This window comes from Peromyscus maniculatus, chromosome 23 (assembly GCF_049852395.1).
Source record: "Peromyscus maniculatus bairdii isolate BWxNUB_F1_BW_parent chromosome 23, HU_Pman_BW_mat_3.1, whole genome shotgun sequence".
In the NCBI taxonomy this organism is placed as follows: domain Eukaryota; kingdom Metazoa; phylum Chordata; class Mammalia; order Rodentia; family Cricetidae; genus Peromyscus; species Peromyscus maniculatus.
This window is the reverse complement of record NC_134874.1, coordinates 29,348,900-29,369,020: the sequence shown is the minus strand read 5'-3', so window position 1 is coordinate 29,369,020 and position 20,121 is coordinate 29,348,900. Positions and strand designations below refer to the sequence as shown.

The 20,121-nt window shown below is 54.9% G+C and overlaps 2 protein-coding genes across 7 annotated transcripts in view; both read left to right on the top strand.

Annotated features, from left to right (window-relative positions):
- Positions 1-13,187, top strand: part of Agfg2 (ArfGAP with FG repeats 2) — a 37,802-nt gene extending 24,615 nt beyond the window's left edge. For 2 of the 6 annotated variants that reach the window (XM_042267842.2, XM_042267843.2), the window contains exons 6-13: positions 998-1,123; positions 1,929-1,964; positions 6,334-6,454; positions 6,654-6,736; positions 6,853-6,933; positions 8,097-8,225; positions 10,380-10,465; positions 11,086-12,896. In XM_042267842.2, the coding sequence (XP_042123776.1) occupies positions 998-1,123; positions 1,929-1,964; positions 6,334-6,454; positions 6,654-6,736; positions 6,853-6,933; positions 8,097-8,225; positions 10,380-10,465; positions 11,086-11,139 (716 nt within the window). In that variant the 3' untranslated portion in view covers positions 11,140-12,896. Of the gene's footprint in view, positions 1-997; positions 1,124-1,928; positions 1,965-6,333; positions 6,455-6,653; positions 6,737-6,852; positions 6,934-8,096; positions 8,226-10,379; positions 10,466-11,085 lie in introns of all 6 variants that reach the window. The other 4 variants (XM_006971225.4, XM_076560241.1, XM_016001486.3 and 1 more) reach the window with 3 other exon arrangements.
- Positions 13,188-17,474: 4,287 nt separating this feature from the next.
- LOC102925735 (uncharacterized) lies at positions 17,475-20,061 on the top strand. Its single transcript, XM_006971226.4, has 2 exons — positions 17,475-18,131; positions 18,299-20,061. Exons 1-2 carry the CDS (start codon positions 17,690-17,692, stop codon positions 19,354-19,356), a joined length of 1,500 nt encoding a protein of 499 aa, XP_006971288.1. The 5' UTR covers positions 17,475-17,689; the 3' UTR covers positions 19,357-20,061.
- Positions 20,062-20,121: the final 60 nt, after the last annotated feature.

Here is a 20,121-nt window from a genome sequence, read left to right as displayed (position 1 = left end):
GTGTTCTGCCTGCATGTATGCCTGCAGGCCAGAAGAGGGCACCAGATCTCATTACAGATGGTTGTGAGCCACCATGCAGTTGCTGGGAATTGAACTCAGCACCTCTGGAAGAGCAGTCAGTGCTCTTAACCTCTGAGCCATCTCTCCAGCCCCTCTTTTTCTTTTTCATGTTTTGAAATTTTGAGAAAGGGCCCCACTGTATAGCTCTGATGGGCCTGGAACATGCTATATAGACTAGTCAGCTTGCTTTTTTATGTGACCAAGGACCACCTGCCCAGAGTGGCACTGCCTGGGTTGGGCCAGGTCCCCCATATTAGTCAAGGAAATGCCCCCCACAGACTTGCTACAAGTCAGTCTGATGGAGGCACTTTCTTTTTCTCTCTCTTCTGTTTTGGTGGTGGGGTAGGGGGTCTCCATAGAGCCTTGGCTCTCCTTGAACTCACTATATAAACCAGGCTAGCCTTGAGCTCAGAGACCCCCACCTCTGCCTCCGAAATGCTGGAATTAAGAGCGTGCACCCCCGTGTATGGTGGAGGCATTTTCTCAGTTTGAGGTTCCTCTTGCAAAATGACTTTAGCTTGTTTCAAGCAGGCAAACCAGCCAACTGTGGTAGTTGGAAAGAAAATGGCCCCTAAAGGGGCTGGCACTATTAGGAGGTGTGGCTTTGTTGAAGTGGGTGTGGCCTTGTTAGAGGAAGTACGTCACTGTGGGGTGCTGTGCTCAAGCTACACCCAGTGAGACAGTCCACTTCCTGTTGCCTGCCTGTCAAGATGTAGGCAGCACCGTGCCAGCCTGCAGGCCGCCACACTGCCCGTCATGATGCTAATGGACTGAACCTCTGAGCTGTAAGCCTCCACCTCAGTTAAATGCTTTCCTTTGTAAGAGTTGCCGTGGTCATGGTGTCTTTTCACAGCAATAGAAACCCTGACTGGGACACCAACACATTTGGCTATGTGCACCTTTCCTTCACACAGCCTTTGTATTCCTCCACCTATAGGCCAGACTCCTTCCCACGGAGGCTTCGCCAACTTCGACGCCTTCGGCGGCAGCCCTGGCACTTCCGCCTTCGGAAGCCTCCCTCCATCGGTCCAAGCCCCGTTCCAGGCCCAGCCGACCCCTGCAGGTAAACTGCCTCCCCCATTGCCTGCCTGTCTTTCGAAAGCATCAGCTGTCCACGTCCATGTCTTCCTTCCCATCCCCATTGACTGGAGAGGAGGCAAAAGGAACTGCTTCTCCTTGAAGGGTAATGAGTGTAGGGCCTGCCCGTTACGGACAGAGGGCGCTATGGTCCTGTTTTCCATAGAAGGGAAATTGCCACAAGATCAGCACAGATTCTACCCCGACACAGTTTTCTTCCTTGTTTCTAATAGTAATTTATTTTACATATTTGCATGTGTGTGTGCACACCCAGGCAGGCCCCATGGGTGCCATGGCACTCATGTACAAGTCAGGTGACAATTTACATGAGTGGTCCTGGGGACCAAACCCCGGCCTTCCGATTTGCTTCACAAGTGTCTTTACCTGCTCCTCTGACCCAGTCAGAAAACTTCTGACTGGAAATACTGGAGGCCCGAGTCCTATAAAAATGTGTGCATCCTGTTCTTATTGTCTGTAATATCCTGCCCCAAAGGGTCAAGTGGCTAGGCGAAGTTCAGGGTAATCCCCAGGCATCCACACCCACCACTTCCAGGATCAAAGGTCTTTAAAACCGAGTGTTGTGTTTTTAGGGATCCCAGGAGACTCTGGCTCCCTTTCAAGCCCGAGATTCCTTCCAAAGCCTCCAGATATCTGTCTCCATAGCCTAAGGCTGCCTCTCTTCCTTCGGCTGTTCTGGACACCAGGAGTTGGCAGCCAAAGGGCTGTCGAGACCAGATGTCTAGGGACAAGCCAGTGACTCACACTCTTTTTCCCTTCTCCGCCCTCATTAGCAGCCAGTCGGATGCTAGCCGGAAGTCACAGCTTTGGTGAGTCCCTTCTATGCAGTCCCCAGCCAACTCAAGGTCCTCTGAAGTCTTTAAACGTGTACTGGGCACGCGGCACACGCCTTTAATCCTAGTACTTGGGAAGCAGAGGCAGGCAGATCTCTGTGAGTTCGAGGTCACCCTGGTCTACAGAGTGAGTACCAGGACAGCCAGGGCTACATAGTGAGACCCTGTCTCAAAAATAAATAAAATGTAGCCAAGGTGTGGTTCAAGTGGTAAAGTGTAATTAGAGTACTTGAGAGCCTGGGTTCTATCACCAGAATGAAAAAAATACAGCATTATAAAACAGATTATCTAATTGTGCAACACAGGATAGCAGAACCAAAACTTCCTGGCTCTGCCCTTAACATCCGTACTGTGCCACTCAGGACTGTAGGGCTGCTTTGGTTTGATTGATTGATTAATTGATTGATTTTGTGGTATTTGTGGGAATTGAACATCAGCCTCAGGCAACCACTACCACTGAACCACACCCCAGCCCCTCACTGGGGGATTCTAGGCAGGTGCTCCACCACTGAGCCACACCCCAGCCCCTCACTGGGGGACTCTAGGCAGGTGCTCCACCACTGAGCCACGCCCCGAGGTACTCACTGAGGCATCTAGGAAAGTACTTTACTACTGAACTATATTCCTCGTCACTCTTAGTTTGGAACAGGATCTAAGTTGTCCACACTGGTCTTGAACTTTCGGTCCCCATGCCTTCTCCGTTTTATACTGATAAAAGTAGAATCCAGGCTGACAAGATTGTCTGTTGGTTAAAGGTGCATGCCGCCAATCCTGACCATCACAGTCAAATCCCAGAAACTCAAAGTTGGAAGAAAACCAATGGGGGAACGTTGTCCTCAGAGCTTCCCATGGGGCCATGCACTCCCTGACACATCCTATAAACACATCAATGTAAACAAGATGTTTATGTTAAAATCCGTACAGAGGTTCCCGTAGTATGTACGGAAAGTAACTGGCCGTTCAGCCTTGAGACTGGCAGAGCACTGACTATTTGACACAATGAGGATTTGAGACAGGGATTTTCTCTGTAGCGTTGGTGCCTGTCCTGGAACTCACTTTGCAGACTAGCCTGGCTTTGAACTCACAGAGATCAGCCTGCCTCTGCCTCCCGAGTGCTGGGAGTAAAGGTGTGCGCCACCACCACCCAGCCCGACCAATGAGAATTTAATAAGCCAAGTGAGTAGGAGTCTGTGGTCTCTCCCTCAGGAGATTAATGGACACCGTGTGTTTGGAGCCAGCTGAGGGTGACCTGAGGAACTATTTAGCAAGTTCGCTCTGAAATAAAAGTGGGACTTTGTGATCCACTGACAGAATCTCCCTCCAGAATACATTTTTCCTTTAATAATTTATTGTTATTTTTTATGTGCACTGGTGTTTTGCCTGCATGGATGTCTGTGTGAGGGTGTTGGATCCTCTGGAACTAGAGTTACAAACAGTTGTGAGCTGCTGTGTGTGTGTGGGTGCTGGGAATCGAACCCAGGTCCTCTGGAAGAGCAGCCAGTGCTCCTGACTGCTGAATCATCTGTCCAACTCCCCCACCCCCCTTTTTAAATTTTACTTTATTTTTATTTGTGTGTATGAATGTTTTAGGCCTACGTGCATGCATGTGCCCCCTGTGTGGTGTCCAGAAGAGGACACTGAAACCTCCGGAACTGGAGATAGGTAGTTGTGAGGCACCACACGGGTGCTGAGAACCAAGCCTGGTCTCTGCAATAGCAGGAAGTCCTCTTAACCGCTGAGCCACCTCTCCAGCCCTTGAAATTTTTTTTTTTTTCAAACATGACCCTTTCATGATTGGACATGCACTAGGAAACAGAAGTCCCATAAATTCCAACAAATAAGAGTTACATATGTCGGGCTTGAGACGGCTCAGCGGTTCAAGCGCCCTGACTGTTCTTCCAGAGGACCCAGGTCTGTTTCCCAGCATCTACATTGACTCAGAGACATCTGTAGCTCCAGTTCCAGGGGATCTGATGCCCCCTTCTGGCCTCTGTACACCAGGCACATGTGCAAGGAAATTCTTTTAATTTTTGAAAATTTTAATTTCTATCTTCTATTTATTTATAGTTCAGTTGGTAGGGTGCTTGCCTAGCTTGTCCAAGACAGCAGGTTTGGTCCTTATGACCACAGAAATCAGGCATGGCAGGCCAGGCCCATCATCCTGGCACTCAGAAGTTTAAGGTCATTAGCTACATTGGGCGTTTCAGGCCAGCCTGGACAACATGAGACCCTGCCTGAAAAGATACCCAGAAGGGCAAGGGTTGGGGGGATGCTTGCCCACAGCAACTGATTGCATTCCAGATAGAACTGGTATCTGTCTGAAGAGGAAAGTCCTGAGACTCACAGCCTTCCCAGGGCATTGGGCCTGGATGTCTCTCACTGTGGACAGTCCACAGCCTAACCCAAAAATCTGACGTCACGGGAAGAAGATCCTCACTGTGTGCCCGCCGGAGGGTGTAGCTCGGCGGTAGAGCCCCTGCCTTGCGCATTCGAGGTCCCAGGTTCCGCTCCCAGCAACACAAGGGACAGAGGGATCTGTGGGACTTGATGGGAGGTTTGAGAGGCGGCCAGCTCTTCTGACAGCTGGGTTTCGCTGGTGTAGGCCAAAGGGGTGTGAAAAGGGGAAGTTGCCAAATGCAGAGCAGCGTCCTGAGGCCAGCGAGATGGCCCAGTGGGCAAAGGCATTTGCCGCCAAGCCCAGTGACCCGAGTTTGATCCCTAGAATCCACATGGTGTAAGGAGAGAACCAGCTACTGCGAGTCCTCTGACCTCCATGTGCACCCCCCTCTGCAAAAAAATTAATAAATAAATACTGAACTGCCGGTTTGGAGCTGGGGATGGTTCAGTGGTTGCCCTGAGTTGTTGTTGTTGTTTTTTTTTTTAAGCTCAGCTCTGCCCCCTAGTGTCCACAGGGAACCACTTCGCAGAGCGCGACCCAGCTAGGGTGGAAAGCTTCCCCTCCCGGGAAGTAGCTGGAACATGGAGACCCGGGCTGCATCGAAGGGTTGACTCATTCCTGGAGGTAGCTGCGTTAGCTCAGAAACCCCATGTACTCTGAGTCAGGCAGGCAGGCAGGGGAGAAGCATGACCCAGATCTACCTGCCTTCCATTCTGTGGTTGAAAGCCGGGACGGGGGCTGCTGAGATGACTCATGGGTCAAGGCACTTGCTGTGCGAGCCCCATGACCTGAGTTCCATCTCCAGAACCTACGCAGAAAGCTCTCTCTCACCCACACACAAATAAAAAGTAATTAAAAAAGAAAAGATGAATACAGCCTTTGGAGGACGGGGGAGCATAGAAATTCAAATTACAGTGTTAGTGCATTTGAAAGAAGCCAGAACTGAACTGGAATGTGGCTCAGTGGCAGAGTACTTGCCTAGCATGCACAAAGCCCTGGGTTCTCCACTCAGCACCCCTGGGGGGATTCGGAGGGGGGAACACCGAATGTAGTGGCCTCCCAACACCCTGGAAAATGAGATAGGATTGCTGCAAGTTCGAGGTCTCCCTGGCTACATAGTAAGACGCTGTCCAAAAGACATCAAAGGTTTGGGACCTAGCTCCATGGTAGGGCACTTACCTAGCAAGGCAAAGGACCCTACATTTGATTCTTGGTACAATTAATAAACTAATTTTTTTTTGTTCTTTGGGTGGTTGATTTGTTTTTGTTTTGTGAGACAAAGTTACTCTGTGTAGCCCTGGCTGTTCTGAAACTCTCTGTAGCCCAGGCTGGCCTCAAACCCAGAGATTCACCTACCTCTGCCTCCTGAGTGCTGAGATTAAAGATGTGCACCACCACTGCCCAGCTAACTGGTTAGTTTTTAAGATCAATTAGAAGCTAAGGTTGTAGTTCCATTAGTAGAGCGTTTGTCTTGTATACACAAAGCCCTAGATCCGATTCCTAGCACCATCTATTCCAGGCCTACTTGTAATCCCAGCATGCAGGAGGCTGAGGCAAGGGGATGGAGGAGAGTTCAAGGCCAGCCTGGGCTCCATATTGAGACCTTGTCTCACAAAAGAGAGGAAGAGAGGAATGGCATTTTGCTGAAGAGACAGGCATCCATCTAGGACATACAGACCCAGCTGTATGCCATGAAGGAGGACAGCCAAGGTGAGGGTGGCAGTTGACATCACTGGGCAGCTACAGAAGGTCTGGCCTTACCCAGGAGTTCAGGAGATGAGCTCCCCCATGCTTGGTGATCATGGGAAAACTGGGCTGCCTCAGAGGGTCCGGTAGGCGCCTCACCCGTCCTCACCGCATCTCACCCTCCACACCCCACCTCCATCTCCTCTCCTGCCCCTTGCCTCCAATCTCACCCCAGCCTCTTCGTTTTATCTCGTCATCCAGGGAGCAGCCAGATGTCTGCATTCAGTGTGGCTCCCCTCACGGCTGCCACTCAGCCCAGCAGCCTCGCGGACGTGGGTGGCCTCCTGGGACCCAGGGTGGCAGCTGGAGGTCTCCCTGGCAGGTGGGTCCAGACGTGAAGGTGACTCGCTCACCTGAAGGTGGGTGGCGTTGTCCCGGGCTGATCGCAGCACCTCATGGCCTGCTTGTCTCCCCTGGGCATCCCGGCCTGGCCTGGGTAGCATGGTGGACTCGCCTCCTCAGCCCCCCTGCTCTGCTCTTCCTGGAAGATGCCCATTCCCACCTCTCTCCCTGTGCCACAGTGTTTTCGGGATGCCCAGCCAGGTTCCTGCATTACAGCCGGCTCTGCCAGGTGTCAGCGGCAATGCCGGGCTCAGCTTTGGAGGTGAGTCCTACCCGCGGAGACCTGGGGGGCGGTGGGGGGGATACACCCCCAAGAGGACAGGACTCAAACCATCCTTCTCTCCTCTCTCTCTCCCTCTCTGTCTCTGCTGTGAGCAGCCTTCACCAACCCCTTCGCCACCCCTGCCCAGCCTCAGCTGCCTTCGACCAACCCATTCCAGACCAATGGCCTGGCCTCGGGTAAGTCCAGAGCTGCCTTCCACCGCCGTTTCCAAGAGTGCAGTCTCCTAACCTGTGTCTCTCACTACCCAGAGCAGTCAGCTGCCCCCGCCCACCCCTCCCCACCACCACTGGCCCAGGCTAGACCCATCTGCAGACCCAGGTCTCCTAGTGGGCTGGAACCAACCCCCCCCCATAGTACCAGTACTGCCTAAGAAAGAAGGTCACAAGTTCAAGGACAGGCTAGGGTACACAGTCAGGCCACCCCTGGTTTACATAGTGAGACCCTGTCTCAGAAAAGAAACAAGGAAGGAGAGCCGCGAAAGGAGGAAGGGGTGCGTGGAGAAGAGGGAAGGAAGAGGAAGAAAAGCATGCCTTCCCCTCGGTGGTTCTGAAGCGTGTTTTCCCGTTGGCTGACGGTGTCATGATGGTCCTGTTCGCAGCCCCTGTCCAGATCCCTTCGGGGCACCCCTCTTTCTCCTATCAGCACCCCAAGCCTGAGCTACCAGAGAACCACAGTGAAACAATCCTTGTTCCCTGTCCTCCTCAGCAGGGCCCTGCAGGGGCTTCCCACCCTCCCTCCACAGCCTTTGTAGCGTCCCCCAGACTCCTCAAGTGCCCCTAGCTCAATGAAGTCCTAGCCAGGAAGACAGGAGGCCACCTCCAGAAAGCTGAGTCACACATGCTGGGTGCCCCCCATTGTTAGCTCTCTCTCGGGGTGGCCCTGTGAGATGGGCACCGCACCCACTCTAGGGATGAAGTAGTGGAGCTGGGCATGATGGCACCGGTCAGTCATCCCAGCACCAGGGAGGTGGAGGTGAGGACAGGCATTCAAGGACAGCCTGGGCTCCCCGAGACTCTGCCTCATAAAAGGGGGGTGGGGGAGGCAGAGAATGGATGAGGCAGGACACTTCACCTTGCCTGTGTTGTTTTTAATGGGCACAATTCAGTGTGGTTCACGGGAACTGTGCCCTCCATGCCAGGAGCCCCGAGTGCAGGGAGATCACAGGGTCGGTTGCTTTCCGGGGGGAGGCGGGGGCTGAATGGCTCTGTGGACTCATTCAAGGCCCTTCCACTGTGGGAAAAGTGACCGCATTTCCCATATGGGATTTGGGGAAGAAAATAAAAAGCTTGTCATCCCACCATCCTCAAGCTCACCCGGCTTCCCGTCTCTCCCTCCACAGGGCCCGGCTTCGGGATGAGCGGTGTTGGGCCTGGCCTCCTCCAGCCGGTACCACCGGGTGGGGGGTTCGCCAGCCCCTTCCCTACACCAGTGTTCCCCCCCCAGGCTGCGCTGGCTGAGCAGCAGAATGGTAAGAGGACAGGGTGTGAACCCCCCCTCCACGCTTCCCACTGTATGTCAGGACGGCTCCTGAGTGCTCCGTGCGGTCTGTTCCGGGGCTCCCCTGCGCACAGCACTCCACAGGCGCTGCTTAGGCAAAGGGCGTGTCATTTACACAGAGCCTCTGCACACGTGGTGTGCATCCTGTAATCCCAGCTACCCAGGTGGCGAAGACAAGTTCCAGACCATCTCAGAAACCGAAAGGAAGGCAGGGATGTAACTCAGGGTAGAGCTCTTGCCTAGCGTGAGTGAGGCACTGGGTTTCATTCCCAGTACAATGAAGAAGGGAGGAATTGGGGTTGGGGATTTAGTTGTGGTAGAGCGCTTGCTTGCAAGACCCTGGGTTCAATCCTCAGCTCAAAAAAAAAAAAAAAAAAAAAGAATGGAGGAATCTACACGCACGCATGCACACACACACACACCACACACACACACACACACACACACACACACACACACACACCCCTCTCCGTATATATATCCTTTTAAGAGGAATTTTATTTTGTATGTATGGGTGTTTTGCCTGCATGATGTCTGTGCAGCGTATGCATGCAGTACCTGAAGAGGCCAGAAGAGGGCATCAGATCCCCCTGTATTGGAGCTGCAAATGGCTTGATACACCGGGTGTGTACTGGGATTTGAACCCTGGTCCTCTAGAAGAGTGGCCTGTGTTCTTAACTGTAGAGCCCTCTCTCTCCCAGCCTTTGCCTTTTGTCTTTTTTGTTTTGTTTTGTTTTTTGGTTGCTCGAGACAGGGTTTCTCTGTGTAGCTCTGGCTATCCTGGAATTCGCTCTGTATTAACAGGTATTTGGGGGCTGGGGGTGCACATATCACATCACTGCTATGAAGGTCAAGACAATTTGTGATAGTCGGGTCTCTCCTTCCACCCAGTGGATCCTGGGGATTGAACGCAGGTCGGCAGACTTGTCAGCAAGAGCCTTTACTACTGAGCCACCTCACCAGCCTTTTTATTTTATCTTTGTTTGTTTGTTTGTTTTGTTTGAGATAGGTTTTTTAGAATGTAACCCAGGCTAGCATGAATTTATTATGATTGTCTCGCCTCGGCCTGCCAGGTGCTGGGATTACATAACTGTGCCGCTGTGCTTGGCTGCCTATGGTCTAATGCAACAGAAACGCTTTGTTAACACCCGCTAAAGACCCGTGTCAGATGTAATCTTTCTTTATATTTTGTTTGGTTGGTTTGGGTTTTGGTGGAGACAGGGTTTCTCTGTGTAATCTGGATGTGCTGGAACTCACTCTGTAGCCCAGGCTGGCCTCAAACTCAGAGATCCCCACCAGCCTCTGCCTCCCTAGTGCTGGGATTTAAAGGCGTGTGCTGCCGCCACCGCCACCGCCCAGAGGTGTAATTTTTAGATTTAACTCTGTTTATATGTGTGTGTCTCTGCGTGAGCATGTGTAAGTACTCCCAAAGGCCAGAAAAGGTATCAGGTGCCCTGGAGCCTGAGTTGTCATTTGTGAGCTGTCCAGTGTGGGCGCTGGGAACCCAGTGTGGCCCCCTGAAAGAGCAGTATGTACTCTAAACCACTGTGCACAAGCATGCACACCCACACATAAATACAAATTTAAAATTTTTTAATGTATTTTTTTTTTCCGGAGCTGAGGACCAAACCCAGGGCCTTGCACTTGCTAGGCAAGCGCTCTACCACTGAGCTAAATCCCCAACCCCCCCCCCCTTTTTTTTTTTTTGAGACAAGGTCCCTATGTAGCCCTGGCTGTCCTAGAACTCACTCTGTAGACCAGGCTGGCCTTGAACTAAAAGATCGCCTGCCCCGCCTCCCGAGTGTTGGTATTAAAGGCGTGCACCACCACTGCCTAGCCAAAGATTTTAAAGTTTTTTTTTTTAGTCCACAGTTGCTTGAATCATAGGAAGATAAACTTGTGTGGGGGAGACGGGGAGGGAGATTGCCTGAACTGCACACACACAGAGACTCTTTCTGACCAGTAGGGGGACCAGATGAGCTGTAGGTGTGCCCGTGTCGATGACTCCATACTTTTTCCGAGAATTCCGGAAGGGCCCTTCTTGGGTCTTCACTGGGGATAGAGCAGTGGCTCCCCTCCAGGAAGGTGACGGACACTCAGCCAAATTACTGCCCTTGCCTCCTAGGTTCTTCCTTTGGCGACTTGGGACCCTCCAAGCTGGGGCAGAGGCCTCTGAGCCAGGTGTCTGGGATCTCCACCAACCCTTTCATGGTGAGGACCACACTGTGGCAGTGGAGACGTCTTTCCAGAAGATGGTGATGTGGGATAAGCTAGGATCCCGTCCTTGAGTGCGTGCGTGCGTGCGTGCGTACGTGTGTGTATGTGTGTGTGTGTACCCATGCACTCACCGAGGCCAGAGGAGGACTTAGGGTGTCCTCCTCCCCTCTCCACCTTCTCTTCCTCTCACTGAACCTGGACAGTTAGCCTGGTGGCCAGCGATCCTGCGGTCACCGCCCACAACACAGGGGTTACAGGTGCACGTGTGACCACACCAGCTTTTTCCGTGGGTGCTGGAGATTCGTGCTCAGGTCTCCATGCTTGCACAGCAAATGCTTTTACCCACAGAGCCAACACCTCCCCCCTCCCTTTTTTGAGACTGAGTCACACTTTGTAGCTCAGGCTAGCCTAGAACTCACGATCCTCTTGCCTCAGCTTTCTGAGTGCTGGGATGACGGAGGTGTCCCACACCCATCTCCCAGGCCCCCTCTGTATTCCACTCCCTTCACATCCCCTCCGTCTCCCTTGCTCTGTGGTCCTCAAGCGCAGTTAGGTTCTGTGGCCTCTGCAATTTCCCCCCACTAACCGGTTAACCCTTTGCTCTTTCTTTCCAGACCGGAGCCTCAGCCTTTGCCTCCAAACCTCCAACCACAAACCCATTCTTGTAGCACTGTGTCCTTGGGGGAGGAAGGAGCTCTCCCCTGCCCTGGGGTGGGTGGGGGCTCCGCTGTCCCCTTAGGGCTCTGTTGACCATCTGCCTGTGGAGCATTTCTGTGGGTCTGAGGCTGGGGTTGGGCCTGACTTGCAGGGTTAGGGATCTGGGAACAGGGGAGGCGCTTGAGGCTTAGATGAATCAGACCAAGGCCGCCCGCCTGCTCCCTCGGCCGCCCAGGGGCTTCCTCCCTGCTCGCTGTCACCTATCCAGGAAGAAGCCCAGAAGGAGCAAAGGCACCCTTACCGGGAGGCCCCAAACCGTGTATTTCTGTCAGATTATTTGGTATGAAGACAGCCCTCTGCCCCGGCCCTCCTGGCCTGTGGAGAGAAGTCAGGCCCAGCCCGGCAGCCGCCTCCCCCTTCCCCCCCCAGGGAGCAGCCGCCCCACACCAACCTTCCAAAGCTGCCTCGCTCCTCCCAGCTAGAGACCAAGCTGGGAATGTAGGGTAAAGAGGAGGCCTGGTGTTGACAGCAAGCAGACAGCCCCCAGACTGGAAGCTTCTGGTGTCCAGTACTTCTGGTTCTTTCCTGGCTCAGCCACACCCTCTTTTCCACCTCCATTTCCCTTCCCAGGCTGCCCCCCATCCTGGCACTCAGGATGTAGAATCTGACCTACGGAGTCCATGTGCCCGGCTTCTCTCAAGCACTTTAGTTAATCGTGTCATGTTTGGATACCAGTGTTTTATATTTATAGAGAATTTTCTAATATAGCCTATTATATACATAAATATATATGCACACAGATGTAAACAAATACACACCCAGCCATTCTTCCTCTCCCAGACAACCCTTTAACTTGGGGGACTGAGCTGAGTTTGGCGCAGGCCTGTAATCCTTGAACTTGGGGGACTGAGATAGGAGGATATCACAAGTTCAAAGCTAGCCTGGACTATAGAGTGAAGTCAAGGCTGGTCTGGGCAGCTTAGTGAGACTCTGTCTCAAAATCAACTAAAAAGATAAAAAGTAAAAAAGAGGGCTCAGGATGTAGTTGAGTGGTAGAGCCCCTGCCTAGAGTCCCCCAGTGAGGGGCTGGGGTGTGGCTCAGGGGTAGAACACTGCCTAGAGTCCCCCAGTGAGGGGCTGGGGTGTGGCTCGGTGGTAGAGCCCCTGCCTAGAATCCCCCAGTGAGGGGCTGGGGTGTGGCTCAGTGGTAGAGTCCCTGCCTAGAATCCCCCAGTGAGGGGCTGGGGTGTGGCTCAGTGGTGGAGCATCTGCCTAGAATCCCCCAGTGAGGGGCTGGGGTGTGGCTCAGTGGTGGAGCATCTGCCTAGAATCCCCCAGTGAGGGGCTGGGTGTGGCTCAGTGGTAGAGCACCTGCCTAGAATCCCCCAGTGAGGGGCTGGGTGTGGCTCAGTGGTAGAGCACCTGCCTAGAATCCCCCAGTGAGGGGCTGGGGTGTGGCTCAGTGGGAGAGCACCTGCCTAGGCTCCTCTTGTGAATTTGAGGAATAGGGTAACCCCTGTCTGTGCCTGGGTAGTAAATCCTGGAGCCCAAGGGGTAGAGGGTGGCAACCAAATGTCCTCATTCTCTCCACAACACACAAACACAGGAACGTGTACCCCAGAGTCTAGCTAGGCTCTTCCGATGAAAGGGCTGTGATTGGCTGGGGAGTTTGTTCTGTTCTTTTTTTCTCCACATTCCTCCTGCTGCTCCTAAATATCTGCACCAAAGCTTGTTTGGAGGCGATGTTGGAAAAGACTGCATTTGAAAGAAAAAAAGTGGCTCTCGGTGTCTTGCTTTGTGCCAGCTGGAGTGGACACAGACCAGTCAACACGACCGATCCTTGACGTGGCTCTTCGGATCCGCACTGCCTGGGCTGATAAACGTGACCTCAACCAAAGGCTGAACTGTACCCTCTGTTAGCAAGAGGAAGGGATGAGGGGGGGTCCCCATCTGGGGCGGGAGGTCAGTAGTCACGGCCAGGCAGGCAGGGAGGGAGGCAGGTGCCACAGGGGAGGGATTTGGTGAGTAAACAGCCCCCTCCCCAGGGCTTCAGAACCTCCAGCAGTTCCTTACCCGAGGCTGCTCACTCAGCAGCCAGGTGTCTGTCTGGGCGATTGTGCGATTGTGCAGGGGATAAGAACTCGCCCTCAGCTGAGAAGAGACTTGGTGTTGCTGTTTACCCCAGAGGCCCCGCCCTGCAGACCTCAGCCAAGGGTTCCTGGCCCTTTAAACTCTTCATTCTTAGGATTTCTCTGGGCCTTCCACAGGGACCTGCAAAGGGATGTGGGAACTGGGTTATCGTTTACTTTACTTACCAGACTCTTCTGGAAAGATTTCTTGCTCTTGCTCTTTGCTAAGCCAGGCTTGGCCTTCCTTTTTTGCAACAAGATTCAAGCCTTCGCTGTTTCCTACAGGCCTGGCCTCCTCCCTCCTTCCCTTTCCTGGGAGGGGGGAGGAGGGAAGTCACCCAGCTGGCCCCTAGCCTTTGTACAGATTTTTCCGTATTTTTCTGTCTCCCGTCTGATTTTTCTTTCTTTCTATTTATTTATTTATTTATTGTTTTTTTTTTTTTTTTTTTTTTTTTTTCCGAGACAGGGTTTCCCTGTGTAGCTTTGCACCTTTCCTGGATCTCACTTAGTAGCCCAGGCTGGCCTTGAACTCACAAAGATCCACCTGCCTCTGCCTCTGCCTCCCGAGTGCTGGGATTAAAGGCGTGTGCCATCGCCGCCCAGCTTTTTTTCTTTCTTATGGTCATCCTTAGGGTCACTCTGTTCCCCACCACCACCAAGCCCGTGTAGCTCAGCCCCCTCTGCCTCCCAAACACCAAGGTTCCCGGTGTGTGGTGTGTGCCCCCTGCCAGGCTGCCTCTGTTGCTGCTGCTGTTTGGGGGCCAGGATCTCGCTCTGTAGCCTGAGCTGGCCTCAAACTCCTGACGAGCTACCACACTGTTTTACCGTTTTACGAGGTGCTGGGGATCAGGCCCAAGCTTCCTGCGTGCTGGGCAAACACACTCCCAAAAGAGCCACGTCTCCGGGTGCTCCCCTTTCCCCTCATTCCGCTCTCAGCCAGGAGTGAGGGCTTCCACAGTCCCAGGCTTCTTTCACCCAGCTTCCCTCGCTCTGGCTCCAGATCACTTCAGTTTTAAAGGGCCCTAAAGCGAGGCCCTTTTTCCCTGTGCCTAAGTCACACTGTGCTGTATCCCAGGGACTTTCCTGTCGCCCACTTGCTGCTGGGGCCAGGACCTGCTGGCTGCTGTCTGTCTGTCCTGGTCCCTGTCTGACAGGGAGCCTGGCCAGCACTAGATACTAGGCTGAGAATCTGCCCTGGGTTAGCCTCAAACATCCCCTGGGCACAGGCTGAGGCTGGGGCTGAACCACTGTCCTTGGCAAGGAAGGGCCCTGCACTCTCCCCGATAAAGCCTCTCCAGGGGCAAAACCAGTGGAAACATCCCAGATTGAGTAGGCCTGTCTTCCTCTTTGTCAGCCTCTCCTGACCACTATAAATCTAGACAGGTGTGTGTACCCACGTGTGCACACACACGTGCACACACAGGCTGGAGCTGCATTTGGCTCACACACTGGCCAGGTCTTTCCTACAGGCCCTGGCCAATGCTCTAGCCATACTGTGCAGGTGACAGCCCTCTGGCTCCGGGGCCCATCTGTCAGCCAGTCACCCATGGGTAGCCTCTGTGGGTAACAAAGCTGGAGCTGAACCTCTGGAATTTTCTCCACGTGGGACCCACAGAGTGGGATGATTGATGGAACTCATTATATAGCTTGGTCCTGTCCACCCACCCTGCCCCAGCCCACAACATACACACCCAGAGAATAAGCCATTACAGGGACTATCCACAGGCTCCGCTAAATGGATTCCTACCCCTGCTAACAAAATTAATAACGTGGTGTGCCCTGAACCTAGCAGGGCCCCAAATATGCCACTGCCTGGGTTGCTGGGGTTTCAGATCATAAAATATGTCAAAGCAGGGCCAAGAGCAGAGTTGTTGCTATGGCAACTGAGGTAAGCCAGGCTTTTCCTGGTACCCAGCAGACCAAGTCACCTGGCACTGTTTACATCTAGCTCTTGCTAGTCCCCACACCAGGTCCTTGGATAACTGCCGCTTCCTGCTTTATCTTTTACCCAGCGCTCCAGGGCTGAATGACACAGAGCGTTTGGAGCCGTCTCGGTGACAGCAGATGGGATTTCACAAGGACAGATGTTTGCAAGATGACCAGGTTCAGGGAGGCAGGAAGAGATAGAGACCCTTCCTGGATAGCGTCAAATCAGTCCTGAGGGGGTGAGGCTGTTTCCCTTGAGATGGAGACCTCTTTGCCCCCACATACCTCAGGCTAACAGCCTGGAGAGCTGCCGGGGTCCTGCCGTCCACACTACCCAATCTCACTTGGGGGCTCTAGAGTTGAGGCTGTGGCTTCCATGTCCAGCTTTCTGTGCATCCCGAGGACCCAGCTCAAGTCACAAACTTGCAAAAATGCTTTATCCGCAGGGCTGCCTTCCAGGGCCTACCAGCTGGACTTTGAGCTTTTCTCCTGCCCTGGGTGGGGCTCTGGCTGGCTGGGAAGCACCTGGGCAGGCCCCAGGCACTCGATGCCCATACGGATGATGAATGTCGGTACTGGGTATCTGCCCTCAATGCGGCGTTTGGAAAGGTGTTCAGTTGCCCAGTTTCAAAGATCATGGCAAGTAATTTCTCCAGTATTCCAGATTACAGGTGGGCCCTGGGCCTCTGCTTGGGCCGCCCTTGGACTAGCCTGAGAAAAAGACCCAAGTTCTTCTGCTTCTGTTTACTTGTAAGATGGGCCTTTTCTTCTCTATACCTTCAGCTTTCCCCACGGGGATTTTGTTTGTCACAGCGCTGGGGGGTCACCGTGTCTACATAGGCCCCACTGCTTGTCAACTACGCTGTGACCGACTGCACCGTACCACTCCCTGCCCCTCGATCTGTACCAGTGTTCCTAGTGTGGAAAAACAAAATATCCAAGGGGCTGGGAGATAGGTCGGTTGGCGGAGTCCTCGCTGTGCAAGCCTGGTGGCCCGTTTGATCCACGTAAGAGTGGGATTCATGGCATGTGTCATAATCCCAGTACAGTATAGCAAGATATAAATATATACAACTACCACTAGCCGGGCAGCGGTGGCACACGCCTTTAATCCCAGCACTTCGTGACGAGGCCAGCCTGGTCTACAGAGTGTGTTCCGGGACAGCCAAGGCTACAAATAACTAGCTTTGAAGCTTCCAGGCCAGCGTGCCCCGAGTACACGGCACAGTGGCAGAAAGAGACCCTGCTTCAACCAACTTCCCAAAGTTGTCCTCTGACCTACACACACAGGCAACCTGCACAACACACATAATATATTTAAGAAGCTGGGCGTGGTAGCATGCACTTGTAATCCCAGTGTGGGGTAAGTGGAGTCGGACAGATCTCTGGGGCCTCCTGGCCAGCTAGCCTAATCTATTAGCCAAGTTCCAAGCGGGTCAGCCTGTCTCAAAAACAAGGGGGCTGGCTCCTGTTGATACCAGAGGTCGTGCTCTGGCCTCCGCAGCCATGTGCACTCACGGTGTGTGTACGCATATGCAGTCTGACCCCACCCTAACCTCTGAGGATGCAAAGGGTCACGAGGCATCTCTCACAGAAACCTGGCTTCTGTGACCACAGCCGCTGTCAGGTTCAGGTCAGCATTTTGACTTGGTGGTGAGGGGAACTTTGAAGGTGTCCCTGAGAAAGGACCGCTTCTTTCAGTGGCATCCAAGTAGAACGCAGAGGAGTCGGGTGGGTACGGGGCGTGACCAGGGACCCGTCTACTCGTGTCCCTGTCCTGGGACATCCAATCGCCCCAAACTCTTTGAGGAACCGCAGTTAGAAGCTCTGCAGCGGTCAGCAGCCATGCTCTCTGGATGACTCGGGAGCAAAGGCACACAAATCACCTCTGGGTGGGAAGGAGAGGGACACTCCGGGTAGAGGCTGAGCGGGTGGCTCCGGCCTGGGGAGCTGGTGCCGTAGTCGGGATGGCCCGCTAGGCCGCTCTTCTAATCCCTCGTCCCATCTCTACCAAGCACAGCCGCTTCTGCACCCTGGTATCCGGCGTTCGGGATTGCCCGAGGCCGCCCCAGGCCGTACTCCTCCACCCCCATATCCCGTCAGCTGATTGGTGGAGAGGCCCGCACACTCCCCGCCCCTGCGAAAGTTCGGTCCCAGCGGTGCAGGGCTCCTACTCTAGCCGGTGGGTCCCAAACTCAGATTCCGGCGCTCGGGCGTGGGAGGGTTAACTTGAAGGGGTGGAGACTCCAGCAGCGAGACTGACCAGCTGGGTCAGCTTTCCTTAGACCTGGGAGTCCTGGTGTCACTGGCCACCGGGACACACTCCCGCTGGTGCGCAGGCTCCCTGTGCACCAGACTCCAAGGCGGGAGAGGGCGTGGGGAGATGCAGGGTCACTAGACCGTTGCCATCTCCCAGGTCTCTGCTACTCGTCCCCAGCCGGTGGTGGCTCAGGGGACCCGATCCGAATCGGTCCTTCCGAGGGCGCTTGGCTGCCTTTGGCTGGAGATGAAGCCGGCAGGTTCGGGCCCCACAGCGGGTCCCACGGTCTCCCCCGGGGCCGAGTCCACCGACGCGTCCCTTGGCCCGCCGTTTCCCTGGCCCTGCCCACCCGACGTGCGGCTCTGTGGCCACCTGCGGAAGCAGAAGTCCCAGCGCCGCCGCTTCTTCGTCCTGCGCGCGGACCCTCCGCGCCTGGAGTGCTACGAGAGCGAGAAGAAGTTCCTGGCCGGCGGCTGCCGCCCGCCGCGACCCCGGCGCAGCGTGAGCCTGGAGGGCGCCTGCACCATCAGCAAGCGCGCCGATGCCCGCCAGCGCCACCTGATCGTCGTCTATACCAGCGACAGCAGCCTGGGCGTCGCGGCGGCCAGCGAAGTGGAGCAGCAAGTGTGGTACAGCGCCCTGCTGGAGGTGCGCGCCTCCGCCGCTGCGGCTGCCGCCACGGCTATGGGTGAGCCCCGGGCGACGGGGAGGGCAGGGGGGTGCCAGCTCAGCTCATCCAGAACCCGTCTCCCCCAGATCACCGAAGGTTCAAATCTCAAGCTTTCACGCGTCTTGGTTTCCTGGGGGCACGTGACCCCCACCCCGGCCTCCCAGTGACTTGCCTGTTCTCTCCAGGTCTCAGTCCCCGAGAGGCCCCCGAGTCTTGGATCTTCGCCCCGTTCCAGGACGTCTGGCCTGTGACACTGAGGTCCAAGGGGCTGGGCCGAGCACGAGGCCTGAGCAGCGGCAGCTATCGCCTGTGCCTGGGCTCTGGGTCCCTGAGCCTCCTGCGGAAGCCAGGAAGCAAAGGCTCCAGAGACAGCCGGGCATCGCCACCCCCGGCCCTGCGCCTGTCCTTGCTCAGCGTGCGCCGCTGCGGCCATGCGGACTCCTTCTTCTTCCTGGAACTCGGGCGCTCGGCGCCCACGGGTCCCGGGGAGCTGTGGATGCAGGCGCCTGATGCAGTGGTGGCCCAAAGCATTCACGAGACCGTCCTGGCTGCCATGAAGAGGCTGGGGAGCAGTGGAAGCAGTGGGAAGGACGAGCCACCGTCCGGAGAGCCTCCCAAGAGTGCTTCTGCAGCCCCTGCCCCGGCACCGTATGAAACCCCTACTTCTGCAGCGCAACCACGAAGCCCCGGTGAGAGAGAAAAGCAGGACTACCTCAAGGCCTTGGAAAGGCTGGGGCCCGCCCCCTCCTACAAGGGGCTAGATCTGGATGGGGACTATATCGCCATGGGAGTCAGGGATGACTACGTGCACATGGGGGGAGGAGAGGCTGGTGACTACATGTGGATGGCACCCCCAGGCCTTCCTCCCACCCCTGCCAGGGTAGCTCTGGGCAAGTCGCTTCAGGATTCTGAGGGCACAGAATACATGCCCATGAACAGATTCTTACCAGGGCCTTTGTACTACGAGCTCAAGGCCAGGGATCCTGAACCTGGGCATCAGGGTTTCCCCCGCAGCATTAGGGACAGATGGGGACCCACAGAGGCTCAGGCCCACTCGTCCCAACGTTCAGAACTATCTGGGGACTACATGTACATCCCAGACTATGTAGGAATGAACAGTGTTAAGCCAGGATCTCTGGACAACTGCCTCAACTACGTGGACCTGGACCTAGTGCCCCCCTTGGAGGTGCCCGGAGCAGCCCCCCGGGAGAGTCCACATAGCTATGCCAGCATCAAGTTCTAGAACTGTGGGAGATGGTCCGGGGAGGAGACCCGGGCACTGGTCAGGGAAGAGAGGAAAAGAGGAGAAAAAGTTTCCAGCTCAGCTCCGGCACGCAAGGGCCCTGCGGCCACCAAGTCCCTTGTAGGCTGCTCTGCTGCCCTTGCCGGCTGTCACTTCCAGCTAGGAAACCCTCGGGAAGAGATTCTCCCCAGAAATTAGACTCTTAGAGAAAGTTCTAGACCCCCTCTCTGCCCCAACCCCCCAAAACCAAACAAACAAGACCCCCAAACCTTACAAAGTGTGGGCCCTCTCAGCCGAAACCCCCTGATCTATCCCCCTGAGGAATTCCTACAGAATCGGTCTCAAGCTAGCTGTGGCCAAACCATGGACGAAGATCCCCACCCCAGTTTGGACAGTCTGTCCCCTCACAGGCTGGCAGCTGACACTAGATGTCACTGTGTCCTCTGAGCCCAAGAGCTATCCTCACTCAACTTTTCCAAGTCAGAGAGGAACTCCGAGAACTCCAGCTCAAAATCGATGGGAGCACCAGGCATCTCGTCAGAGCCCCCCCAGCCACCTGCCCCCCGAGTCCTCCTCGGGTGCCAGTCAGGCTCACCTGACCCTTCTCGGGGCCTGGCCGAGCTGACCAAGTCCTTGCTTCCTAGAGCACAGCCCAGCCACATCCTGTGGACCCAACCTCCCCATTAAAGGTGCTCTGCACCCTGACTGTCTCGGCTCAGTGGATTTCCCCACCCCAAGCAGTGGGCGAGGGTGAGTGAGGAGACT